Here is a 13,753-nt window from a genome sequence, read left to right as displayed (position 1 = left end):
CAACAACATATATGTTCAATTGGCTCTTTCTTTGAGTTCTGTTTGCAAATGCTGAGACTACAGTGTGCCTCTCATCAGGAACCTGAGCTCCATTGCCCTGGAAAATGTATTTCTTTTTTCTCCCCCCCTCTAGTGCTGCTTCTGAAATCCAGTTCCTCACTGCCCACAGAGGGGAAATCAATGACCCTCACCTGTGAGGTCCACACCTCTCTACAGAAACCAAGGGTTCAGTTTCAATTCTGCTTCTTCAGAGATAATGGGGCCCTGACATCGACCTGTAACAGTTCCTCAAAGCTTGAGATCCTAGCCATGAGGACTTCTGACTCAGGATCTTACTGGTGTGAAGCAAAGCCAGCGAATGGCAAAGTTATACGGAGCAGTAGGTTACAGATACGTGTACACAGTGAGTATCAGCTGGCCCAGGGGGCTAGGATGGGCTGAGAGAGAGAATGGCAAAAAGCTGGTCATTCTTATCTACTGTATTCTACTTCCTCGAGTATAGGAATTGGCCTAGAGAAGTACTTAAACCTTTCTATCAGATCTGCCTTTGTTTCAGAGTGCTGCTATACCACAAATACTATGGGTTTAGAAAATAGAAATTGATGTTCTCACAGGTTAGAAGTTCAACATTAGGATGTGGGACTGGAAAAAATGAAGAGGATTCTTGCATTTTCCAGAATCTCTCAGATCTTTAACAATTTACAAGGGGCATTTATCTCTGTCAATTTTGTACTTGTTTGTAATAGTGTCTAGGCTTCTGCACATATCACTCAGAAAAGATTAGGTTTAGAGCACATCCTACAATAACATGGTCTCATTATCATAACAAAGAACATTCACCAAAGGTATTTCATTCACAATCATGAGGTGAGGGTCAGGATTCCAACCCATATCTGAAGAGACACCATTAAAATCAGCATAGAATCTTTAAGAGGTGTTCTTATATTTGCTGTTCACATTCAAACAAATAAGAACATTGCAGAAACATTTGCTGTATATTTTTCCCATAATGGAAGGTGTCGGGGAAATTTGTAGTATCACACATAGTGCTTGACTGTAGAAAGTTGATGTGCAACCAGCACCCTAATAACCTAGGATAAATGATGTGGTGTTGCATTGCTGAGTATTAATCAGTAGAGGCTACAGAAAAAGGAACAGAGGTGAGGAGAGATTTTACAGGAGTAAATGGAATAGGCTTATGGCAGGAAATTTAGAAAACAGTAAAGAACATGTTTGTTATTTTGAGCCAGCCTATTCCATTTATGGTGGACAGTGTCAACCTCTTTCCCCACTCTCAGATCACATGTGTACTGTGCCTTAAAGCACACGTCCAACGAAGGGCAGCGCTTTCCTATGCTTTCAAATCTGGTGAAACTGGGAAGGGAAAAAAAGCAAAACAAAAGCATAGCTTTCTTTACACACAATTTATTTACAACAAACCTTGTCATGATACTTCACACATGTTGTTGAACTGAATCTTCATAACGTTTACAGCTATTACTTATATTTTGTAAATAAGACTATAAGTCATTTGTTCTTGGGCATATAGCAAGTCAGAGTTGAAACCAGCCTTCATACACAGGCAATTTGATTTGTTACTAGGATATACAACTGCCATACCTCGAGAATTGAAGATTTTGGAAACTCAGAACTGTTCTTCTCTGTTATCTTTATTCTGCTTCCATGAAAATAAAAATTGATCTAGAGATGCACTTGACCTCATTTTTTTAACTGAGAGTCACAATGATCTAGGGAGCAATAGTGATGGCATTCCAGACTCCATTGTGATAGTATAATGCCTTTCTTTTTCCAATACTATCAAATCCAAATTAGCAGAAACCACCCTGTTTATTTTCCTTCAAACTATGTAACTCACTGCCTTGACCTGAGGTCTTTGCTTTCAGCATCCTCACACCTACTCTCTGTCTGTCTCTGAATTCCTCCCTACTCACCTCACACCTACTCTCTGTTTCTGAATTCCTCCTTACTCAGAGTCCTTCTGTGTCATCTTCTGTTCACGCAGGGGTCCCTGTCTCTGATGTGAGCTTGGAGACACAGCCTCCGGGAGGACAAGTGGCAGAAGGAGAGAAGCTAGTCCTTGTCTGCTCAGTCACTCGAGGCACAGGAGACATCACCTTCGTTTGGTACAAAGTGAACACGGGTTTGCAACTGGGCACAAAGACCCAGCGTTCCCTCACTGCGGAGTTTGAAATCCTTATGGTGAAGGAGAGTGATGCGGAGCAATATTACTGTACAGCTGACAATGGTTACATACCACAGTCCAGTGGACTGGTGAGCGTTACTGTCAGAAGTAAGTTCCCCCACTCTCCATCTCAACTAGTAAGTCTCGCTGTGTTACCCTGCGACACTCTGACGAAATTTCAGTGGAGCTTAGCCTCTCTGGGCAGGGATGAATGGTCTATCCTGTCATCAGAGACTCCTCTGACAGTTAACTCTCTTGTCAGTTCCAGTGTCTCGCCCAGTTCTCACCCTCAGGACTGCTGGGGCCCAAGTTATGGTGGGGGATGTGGTAGAGCTTCACTGTGAGGCCCAACGAGGTTCTCCTCCGATCCTGTACCAGTTTTATCACAAGGATGTCATCCTGGGGAGCAGCTGGGCCTCTTCTGAAGGAGGATCGTCTTTCAACCTCTCACTGGCTGCAGACCATTCTGGAAATTACTCCTGTGAGGCTGGTAATAGCCTGGGGACCCAGCACAGTGAGGCTGTGCTACTCAATGTCACAGGTATAGCTCAGGGGACGGAATTGTGCTCGCTTGCTCTCTCTCTCTCTCTCTCTCTCTCTCTCTCTCTCTCTCTATCTCTATCTCTATCTCTATCTCTATCTCTATCTCTATCTCTCTCAGTTTCCTGAGAAAGTTTTGCTAATGCTGCCACAGTGCTGCTGGGCTGGTGCTATCCATAGATGAAGCTTCTGTAGGTGCTGCTATTCTGGGTGATGTATCTATGGAGTGCAGAGGACCCAAATGCTGGGTGCTTTTATTCTCCTTTCATCAGCATGATGTCCTGCAAGCCCTGGGTAAATAAGGGAATGCTTGTTGGGGAAAAGTAGATATTGACCACACTCAAGTAGCTACATTCAGGTAGATTCTCAGTCCCCCCAACACCACACTTATGCCTGAGTCTCTCTTCTCAGTGCCACCCGAGAACAGCAAGAGGCTTCTTACTTCAGGAAGCATTGCGGGGCTGCTCAGCATTCTGAGTACCATCACTGTGCTTCTACTATTTTGCTACTGGATCAAGAGAAAAATAGGTTAGTATTTGTAGAGATCAAGAATCTGTTATCTGCAACATATGTTTTCACTGAAATAGACTGAATTTGTGATTGTATAGATTGATGATATCCTGATAACCATCTTGCCCACAAGACTGCTTATAACCACCATGTAGATGAAAAGGCTGCCTATTAAAGTATTGTAAAGTTTTCAGATAGAGCTTTATCTCCCATGTGTTATCAGCTATCACTTAAAACTCAACCTGCTTACTTGTGCTTCTGTTGGAGATATAGATACAGATAGAGATGATAGAGATAGAGGTAGATAGAGATAGAGATAGATAGATAGATGTTGTGTTGTTGTTCTGTGCTCTTGAGTCCTTTGCGACTCATAGCGGCCCTATGTACAACAGCCCTAAACTCTGCTCTACCCTGTGCCAATCGCACTGCCTCAGACACACCCATCCTGATTACCCCAGTCACTGAATCAATCCACCTCATAGAGTCTTCTCCTCCTACACTGTTCCTCCACCCTCTCAAGCATGATGTCCCTCTCCAAGGACGTCTCCCACCTTACAACATGTCCAAAGTGTGTCAGACGAAGTCCCAGAATCCTTGCCTCCAAGGAGCAGCCTGTTCTAACCTTCTTCAGGATTAATCTGTTTGTTTTCTTGGCAGTCTATGGTACATTCAATACTCTCTCCAGCACCACAGCTCAAAGGCATCAATTCTTCTTCTATTCTCCCTAGTCATTGTCCAACTCTCTGATGCATAGCAAGTGATTACAAAGACCATGGCCTGTATCAGGTGCACCTTAGTCTCCAGAGTGACACCATTGCTTTTCAGTGCCCTGGAGAGGTCCCTAACAGCAGACTTTCCCATGGCAATACATTTGTTTATTTCCTGGATGCTGGTGCCAAGAGTGTTGACCGTGCAGCTAAACAAACTAAAGTTGTGAACAATCTCAATCTCTTCACCACCCATCCTGATGCTGCCAATTGGTCCAGTGGTGAGAATCTTTGTCTTCTTGACATTGAGCCTCAATCCATACTGAAAGCTGCAGTCCTTGACCCTCTGCAGCAAGTGCATCAGGTCTTCCTCAGTTTTAACATGCAGGGTTGTGTCATCTGCATAATGCAGATTGTTAATAGATCTTCCACCAATCCTGACACCACACTTCTCCTCATAGAGCCCAGCCTCTCAGATAATCTGTTCTGCATAGAGGTTGAAAAAGTATGGAGATAGGACACATCCCTGGGGTACATCTTTCCCAATTTTGAACCATAGTTCAAAATGCAGTGTTTCCCTGATCTGTTCTGACAACTGCCTCTTGGTCCAAGTATAGGTTTCGCTTTAGCATGATTAAGCGTTCTGGGATTCCCATTCTTTTCAGAGTTAGCCACAGTTTGTTATGATCCCCACAGTCAAACGTCTTTGCATAATCAATGAAACACAGATATACATTCCTCTGGTATTCCCTGCTTTCAGCTAAGATACATCTAACATTAACTACAATATCCCTAGTACGACGACCCCTTCTAAACCCAGCCTAGACTTCTGGCAGTTCTCTGCTGATGTGCTATTCCAGTCATTTTTGGATAATCTTCAGTAAAATCTTGCTTGCATGTGAAATCAGTGAGATTGTTCCATAGTTTCCACACTCTGTTGTGTCACCCTTCTTTGGGATGGGAACAAATATAGATGTCTTCCAGTCAGTTGACCAAGTGGTTGTTCTCCAGATTTCTTGGCACAACTTGGTAAGCACATCCAGGGCAGCATCTGTTAGCTGAAATATGTCAATTGGTATACTATCTATTCCTGGGGCCTTGTTTTTAGCCATTTCCTTCAAAGCAGCTTGAACTTCTTTCATCACCATAGGCTCTTGCTCATATATCTATATATATAGATAGTTTGATAGAGATAGAGATAGAGATAGAGATGGAGACAGATGATAGAGATAGAGAGAGATGATAGAGATAGAGATGATAGAGATAGAGATAGATAAAGATAGATAGAGAGCTCTCAAATAGCCTGCCACTCATAGCGACCCTATGTATGACAGCTCTGAGCCCGGCACTATCCTGAGCCGCTCTCACTGACTCCAGCACACCTAATCCCATTGCCTCATTTATGGTATCAATCCATCACTTCTGTGGTCTTCCTCTTCCAGGCTTTCCCTTCACCCTTCTGATTTCTTTCTGTAAGGACTGATCCCTTATATATGGAGCTCTATTGGCCTAGTAGTAAGAAGCTACCTTGCAATCCCAAATACCAGTTGTTTCCTAGGAGAAGGCTGGACAGTCTCCTCCCATGAGATTTACTGCTTTTGAAAACCAGCTGGAAGGTCAAGTTCCAACTTGATGATGCACAACAATAAATCTCTCTCTCTCTCTCTCTCTATCACACTCACACACACACACACACACACACACACACACTCACACTCACACACACACACACTCACTCACATGTACACACACATTGTTGTTGTGTACCATAGAGTGGGAACCAACCCATAGCTGATCCTTCAGTAGGTTTTCAGAGGCAGTTAATCGAATGGGAGGAGATCGCCCATCCCTCTTCCATGGAGCAGCTGGTGGCCTTGAACTGCATGCCTTCAAGATTGCAGCACAGTTTCTTGCCACTATATATAAATAATTAATTAATCCTTGGAAGAGAAGTAGGTTCCCTGAGTGTGTTATAAGTGTTAACTGGTGCTGGGTTATTAATTGAAAATTTGGTGGTTCAAATCTACAGAGCTGCTTTGGCATATAGTCATAGCAATCTGTTTTTGAAAGGTTATGGCCACTGAAAACCCTGAGGAGTGCAGTTCTGCTCTGCACACATGGAGCTGCTATACATCGGAATCAATTCAATTGCAACCAACAACATCAATTAAAAGAAGAGAAGATTGGTTAAGAGCTCCAGTTACACAATCTTCCACTTCTAGTCAGTCCGCGCATCAATTCTTTTTCATCTTTTCATTCTCTCTGACATGTTTATATACATATTCACACATTCTACTCAGTGCCGCATCTTTCATACTTTTTCGTTTAAATGTAATTTCCTCAAAGAGCTTCCAACAGGCCACTCAGTCTACAATCATCATCAAAGTATTGGGTTTTTAGCTTCATCTTCTAGCACTCTGGAAAGTAAACTCAAGTTTACTTGCATGCTCGATCTTGAACTCCTTTATTGAACAAATTAGAAACTGGACAAAAGAAGATAATATGATATTCATACTTAAGTTTCAAGTTTTTCTGGCATCTTTGAGCGTCTCATTCCTTCTATAACAGAGCTGTGGAAGCAACTGCTTGTCATAAAAATTAGATAGTACGATTGCAAACCCAAACAGAAATAGCAAAATCTTTGATGGTTTGGAGGCTACGGTTAAAATTTTTACACTGGTGCAAATCGTCTTTGTGACTTTGCACCTATATAAATATTTTGGATCTCTTTATCTGCAACATAAAATTTCTATTTAAGGATCATTAGACTGTCTTGGGTTTACAGTGCGATTGAGTCACAAGGTACAGTCTCCTCATGGGAGCTGGAGGTAAGCTCGGAGGAAGGTGGCTCCCTCCATTTACTTGTATATTTCTTTGTTTGACTTGCAGGAAGACAGCCAGCCAGAATTTCACCCAGGTGAGACACTGACCTTTCTCTTTGTGTGCTGATAATGCCAAAAATGAATTTGTTTTTTAAAAGTGAGTTGTCCTTTCTCATGAGCATCTTCTCATAGCTGATATCCAATGTGGTCTCTCCAGATTTCTCCCACTGACAGCATTGAATTTTAATTTCAACTTATGTTTTGTTAGAGAACTCTGGTGGCCTAGTGATAAGGAGTTATGTTGCCAATCCAAAGGCACAAAGTTTGAGTCCACCCACTCTGTGGAAGAAACATGGGCAATCTCCTACTGAAAAACTTAAAGCCTCTAAAAAACTTGCTGGAGGGTCAGCTATGAGTGGGTTCCAACTCAGTGGTTCAGAATAACAGTCTTCTTTGCTAGATTTTCATATTAGCTTATATTTAAATACATAATTCTTCATAATAATCTCCTTTACCACATATGCAAAAATAAGAAGTTATGTGGTCTAGACCAGAATCATATACTACTTCAATTAGTCAACTAATATGTGAAAGTCTAGAAATCATTCTGGTAAGTTCTAATAGGAATGAAAACATACAAAGATATTGACATTCTCAAAGCATTTCAGAGTTTGTTATTGCTGTTACGTGTAATTGAGTTCAATACCATGTGCAGTGACTTTGCCCTATTTAGAGCCATTCTCATGATCTCCGACATGCTTGAGCCACTTATGGTCTCCGTGTCAGGTACATCTTGCTGAAGGTCTTTTTCTCTTTCTCTGATCCTCCACCTTTCCCAGTATGAGGTCTTTCCCCAAGAACTGGTCTGTCCTGATAAAATGCCTGCGGTATGTGAATGGTTTCACCATTCTTTCCTGTAAGGAACACTCAGGATGCTCTCCTTCCAAGATAGATTTGTTTGTTCTTTTGACAGACCATGATATATTCAGTATTCTTAGCAAATACCACAATTCAAAGGAATTGATCCTTCTTCTGTCATTCTTACTCATTGTCCAAATTTTACATGCATAAGAAGCAATTGAGAATATCAGGAATTGGATCAGATCAACAGACTGAACCCGTCACTGGTGAAAGACAGATAGTATTGATGCTATGGCTACAACAATAAGCTCAAATAAAGCAATGACTGTAAGGATGACATAGCATCAAGTGGTATTACGTTTTGTACATAAAGTCACTATGAACTGGAATTGAGACGATGGCACCTAACAACAAGATATAGAGATTATTCTGTGATGCAAAATAGAGAGTAATAAATATACTGAAAAATTACTTACATTTTTGTAAAGTTTATAGGAAGAAAAGACTTCAGCAGAGAACTGCCAGAAGTGTAGGCTGGCTGTAGAAGGGGTCATGGTACTAGGTTATTGTAGCTAATGTTAGATGTATCTTAGCTGAAAGCAGGAAATACTAGAGGGATGTCTATCTGTGTTTCATTGATTATGCAAAGGCGTTTGACTGTGTGGATCGTAACAAACTGTGGCTGACTCTGAGAAGAATGGGAATCCCAGAACACTTGATTGTGCTAATGTGAAATCTATACTTAAGACTAGGAGGGAGTCATCAGAACAGAACAAGGAAACACTGTATGGCTCAAAATTGAGAAGGGTGTATGCCACACATGTGTTCTATCTCCACACCTTTTTAACCTGTATGCAGAACAGATTATCTGGAAGGCTGGGCTTTATCAGAAGTGTGGCATCAGGATTGGTGGAAGATTCGACAACAATCTGTGTTATGTAGATGACATAACCCTGCTTGCTGAAACTGAGGAGGACCCGAAGCACTGTCAAGAACTGCAGCCTTCAAAATGGATTGAGGCTCAATATCAAGAAGACAAAGATTCTCACCACTGGGCCAATTGGCAGCATCAGGATGGATATTGAAGAGATTGAGATTGTTAATAGCTTTAGTTTGCTTGGCTCCACAATCAACACTCTTGGCACCAGCAGCCAGGAAATGAAAAGATGTATTGCAATGGGGAAAGTCTCCTGTTAGGAACCTCTCCAAAATACCAAAGAGCAATGGTGTCACTTTAGAGACTAAGGTGTGCCTGATACAGGCCATGGTCTTTGCATTCACTTGCTATGCATCAGAGAGTTGGACAATGACTAGGGAGGTTAGAAGGAGAATTGATGTCTTTAGATGTGGTGGTATTGGAGAAGAGTATTGAATATACCATGGACTGCAGAGAAAATGAACAGATTCATCCCAGAAAGGGTTAAACCAGGCTGCTTCTAGGAGGCAAGGATGCTGAGATTTTGTCTGACATACTTTGGACATGCTACAAGGAGGGACCAGTCCTTGGAGAAGAATGTCATGCTTGGGAGGGTGGATGGATGCCACAGGAGGGAAAGACCCTCTATGAGGTGGATTGATTCAATGACTGGGACAATGGGGATAGGTGTGTTGGAGACAGTGAGATTGTCATGAGACAGAGCAGGGTTTAGGGCTATATTGTACATAGGGTCACTATGTGTCACAGGCAACCTGACGGCACATAACAACAATAACTACAGGAATATCAACATTTAGTTGGTATATTTTTGTAGAGTATTATTGTTTATGCCAAATATACACAGATATTTCCCCCTCATCATGGTAGTATTCTTGAAGTGGTACATAGATACTTGTTACCCCTTTCTTCTGGCTCTTCCTCAAGCAGTTTGTACTGTTCAGCCACCTGTTTTCCATGTTGATTGAATCCCTATTCTTTTTGTAATACTTAGTGAGCACTTATTATGTGAATGGCCCTATTCTGTGTGTGAATGATAGTACATGAGACAGTAAGCCTTCTCACTCATGAAGAATACACACTAGTGCATATTTTGCCATAGGGACATTCTTTAATCTAAGAATTAAATCCCTATACACTTCTCCAGCAGGGTAAAAAGGGAAGCCACAGATTGGGAAAAATATTTGATAATGACATGTCAGACAAGGGACTTATATCTAAAATTTTTAAATACTCAAGCACCACAACAAGATAAATAACCCAATTGAAAAATGGGCACAGGATATGAACAGACACTTCGTCAAAGAAGACATTCAGATGGAAAACAAACACATTAAAAAAATGTTCAAAATCCCTAGCTCTAAGAAAGATGCAATGGCACTTTCTCAAAAAGTTACAAATACAAATACCATTTGACCCAGCAATTCCACTACTGGGAATTAAAGAAACCATAACCACCACCCAAGCAGATATATACACACCCATGTTTATTGTGGCTTTATTCGCAATAGCAAAGAACTGGAAACAATCCAAGTGACCATTAACAAACGGATAGAGAAACTCTGGTATATTCACACGATGGAATACTAGGAACTCATGAAATATTATGTAAAATGGATGCCCCTGGAGGACATTATGCTGAGTGAAATATCTCAGTCACAAAAGGATAAATATTGCATAGGGCCACTGTTGTAAAATGGGACTGATATCAGGCTTTAAGGAAGACAGAAAATGAGCGAAAGAATGATGTATATTGCATTGAAACTGATGAGGGAAAGAACTGTTTAAAAGGGATATATGATTTGGTATTCTACAGAATTCCAGAGTGAAGGCTGCATAGTGGATTGGACTTGGGGGCAGGGATTGCATAACAATGAAAAAGTTTTTCTTTTTCTTTTCAAGGATCAGAGTGAATGGGGGGCGAGGGGTGGGCAGGGAGAAAAGTGCAACAATGAATTGGAGACTTTAAGTCTCTGTAAACTGTCATATAAATAAATTAAAAAAATGTAAAAAACCTGGATGCATAGTGATTTCTAGGAGGAAATGAATTTAAATCAATAAATAAAATGATCTCTGTAGAAAAGGATGTAAAAATTACAGTAACACACCACTTATCTTTTTATTTAGAAGATTAAGTATTGTTTTCTCCAGCCTATGGGAATGAAATAACATTCTCATTTTTGCTTATGATGATTGGAAAAGGTGTTTGTGTGTAGGGAAGATCAATGAGTTAGAACCTAAGAACAATGCATTCTGACTGAGCAATGCCATCTCTGTGGTTCCTAGTTGGTCCATTAATAAAATGAAAGCATTTTTTTAAAAAAAAGAAATAATGATAACAAAACTTTGGCTTGCTTACTTTGGATACAACATCAGGAAAAACCAATCACTAGAAAACTATACCACATTTGGTAATGGAGAGGGTCAATGGGAACATGGAGACCATGAATGAGATGGATTGACTCATTAATCTCAAAAGTGGACTCAATCATCTCAAAGATTCTGAAGATGTTATAGTTCTGAGTAATGTTTCATTCTTCTACACAAAAGGTCACCATGAGTCAGACCTGACTCAATGGCTTCAAACAGCAACAACAAAAAAATGCTCTTTAATGCCTTACTCAACCTATGCGTGTGGTGTTGGTTTATCCATATAAATGTGCCATCTTGATGTTAATTTACTTATGGGTTAATTTTATGCCCAAGATGCTTTCTAATAGATTTATCTTCTTTAATCTCTCATTTACTTTCCAAAACTACGGCATGTGTTCTTATGTTTCCAGGAGCCCTCCCAGTCCTCTACCACAACATTCTACGTATCTAAACTCACCCAGTCCAGTGCCTTTACAGCCTGTGTACGAAAATGGTAAGACTTACCAAATGATACAAGGCAAAATGTGTACAGTGAACTAGGAAACCAGAAAAGGATTCATGATGTCACACCTGTCAGCATGACCTGACTCTACTGTTCCTCAGATATTTCAGCAAATAATTGGCTCATCTGTCTTCCTGGCTGTGATAGGTGGATAGGCACAGTGTGAGCTGAGTGATAAAAAAGAAGAAGCTGTGTCCTGATGCCTCCTTTCTTCTCTTTCAGTGAACCTTGTAAGTGGGAATGATGTCTATTCCCTTGTATACTCTGTTCAGCAGGAACAAGGATCAGCACCAGGTGAGGCACAGGGAGTGAATTTGTGTATAACTTTTATCTTTCCTGGAACCATGAAAAGAAGCAGTGCCTGTGCATAGTTAGAACCACTGCTTCTGCTCTGACTTCTAAAAGCTTTGCTGTTCTTATCCAAAAAACTGGTCTTTGGTCTAGAAGATGCCTCTACTAGACCCAGCGCTGATGTTAATTTGGTCTATTTAATGTCTCACTATCCAGTTGTGTGTCAGTGATCGGATGCCTGGCCTCTCTGAATAGTCCTACACTCTCTACAGCAGTCCATCACCCCCTTGTCATTACTAAGCTGATTTTTATTCTATACTTGATGGGATCAACAAATCTGAATGATATTATTATACCTCTTATATCAGGAAAGACATATTTATTTCACATCCCCAGGCTCTCACTATTTCTCTATACAGTAAGAAAATAATATTTTCAAGAAGAGGAAAATGAAGACAGACAATACCAATGGACACTGTGGGAAAGGAAGAAGTCTATACTAATAGCACTTTAGAAAAAGACTTTAAATATAACTTGAGTCTTACTTCACTAACCTTTTCTCCATTTTAGAACCCTCAAGGACCTTTACTGATGAAAAGGTAAGCTAAAGACTCTGTTGTTCTTTTCTCCACAGTCTGTCTCTTTTTTTCTAGGCACTGGTTCTAAAACTTCTAAAAATATAACCACTTATGAAAAGCAAAAGATTTTTGTGGGTTACCTCCTGCCTTATCTCTCCACACAATGGGGATAAAAGTTAATTATAATAATACTGCTAAAAGAAAATTTGGGGAGCATAGATGGGCATTTAGCAATAGGGAAATGAAAGCTTTGTTGTTGAATCATGGTGCATACCAAGCCTAAGAAAGCCTATTTACTTGAAAATATTCATCCTGAAATAGTGTTGAAGCACATACATATAGCTTTGGGCTATATATTCTAACAAAAAACCAAATTCATAGCGAACATAACTATACTAATAGTGATTTGCATTATTAAAAAAAATCAATGACTTGTAAAACATGAACAACCTAAGATGTCACAGATGTTATAGTTTCTGAATGTTACAGAATTACAACTCTCCTTGTGTGTCCAAAGACAATAGGTGCTTTGTAATTGTATGCAAAGACAATAGACACTTTGTAATTCTGTCTAGTGTGACATGGCAATCAGATGTCTCAGCAAAGAATATAATTGTCTAGTGTTACTTTATCATAAATACCACAAATGTGTGACTTCAAATAACAGAAGGCAAGGAGTCTGAAATAGAAGAGGGCTTTCCCCCTGGCATCTCTGGAGCGAGCTCTTTGTAGACTCAATATTCCTCAGTTCCTTGGTGATATTTCCAGACCTGTATCTGCTTTTCTGGTAACTCAGAAGTGAGTGGATTTAAGATACCTCCTAGACCTATACAGCCTCATTATCATATCAAATTCCATTTCCAAACAGGATTACATCCATGAGTCCAAGAGTTAGATTTCTAGCACAAATTTTTGAGAGGACACGATTCAATCCAAAAAAAAGACAGAATTCAAGACCTTCGTAAACTTCAATGATGCCCTGAATTTAATTTATAAATACGAAATTCTAACAACTCTTAAATGATAGTTCATGGAATTGCCTAATGATGGCCTAAATATTGAGGGAAGGCCATGTGTGTTTGGGGTTATTTTTAACACATTTGACCACCTTTCTCAAGCTCATTGTAGACAAGTTCAGAGCTCCTCAACTGTGAACTGGAGGGATCTAAACCTTTAGAAAATTATTGGAGTGCAGCCTTAAAAGTGGCTCCAACTTCAACGCTCAGTGGTACACCATGATAGGATGCATTCTGGCTAAGAGGGAAAAGGGTGAGTGAGAAGTGTACTCTACTGCAGTCTTATCTTCTCTGCTGTGGTCCTATCTGTGAAACTTTGATTCCAGGTCTCTTTGCCCATCTATTCTAAGCTGAAGAAGGCAACTATTGCAGCTGTAGACTATTCTGACCATGAAGACTATGAAGATGCAATGTAA

General features: G+C 40.4%; 1 protein-coding gene across 1 annotated transcript in view; it reads left to right on the top strand.

Moving 5' to 3' along the window:
• Positions 1–13,753, top strand: part of FCRL1 (Fc receptor-like 1) — a 24,549-nt gene extending 10,796 nt beyond the window's left edge. Inside the window, exons 2-10 of the mRNA XM_006895501.1 lie at positions 134–403; positions 2,024–2,311; positions 2,466–2,744; positions 3,155–3,271; positions 6,850–6,877; positions 11,361–11,443; positions 11,675–11,746; positions 12,314–12,342; positions 13,664–13,753. Coding sequence (XP_006895563.1) covers positions 134–403; positions 2,024–2,311; positions 2,466–2,744; positions 3,155–3,271; positions 6,850–6,877; positions 11,361–11,443; positions 11,675–11,746; positions 12,314–12,342; positions 13,664–13,753 — 1,256 coding nt within the window. The remainder of the gene's footprint in view (positions 1–133; positions 404–2,023; positions 2,312–2,465; positions 2,745–3,154; positions 3,272–6,849; positions 6,878–11,360; positions 11,444–11,674; positions 11,747–12,313; positions 12,343–13,663) is intronic.

This window comes from Elephantulus edwardii, unplaced genomic scaffold (genome assembly GCF_000299155.1).
Source record: "Elephantulus edwardii isolate Elephantulus edwardi_28Jun2011 unplaced genomic scaffold, EleEdw1.0 scaffold00168, whole genome shotgun sequence".
NCBI lineage: Eukaryota > Metazoa > Chordata > Mammalia > Macroscelidea > Macroscelididae > Elephantulus > Elephantulus edwardii.
The sequence above is the reverse complement of the archived record's forward strand: the minus strand, read 5'-3'. Positions and strand labels throughout refer to the sequence as shown.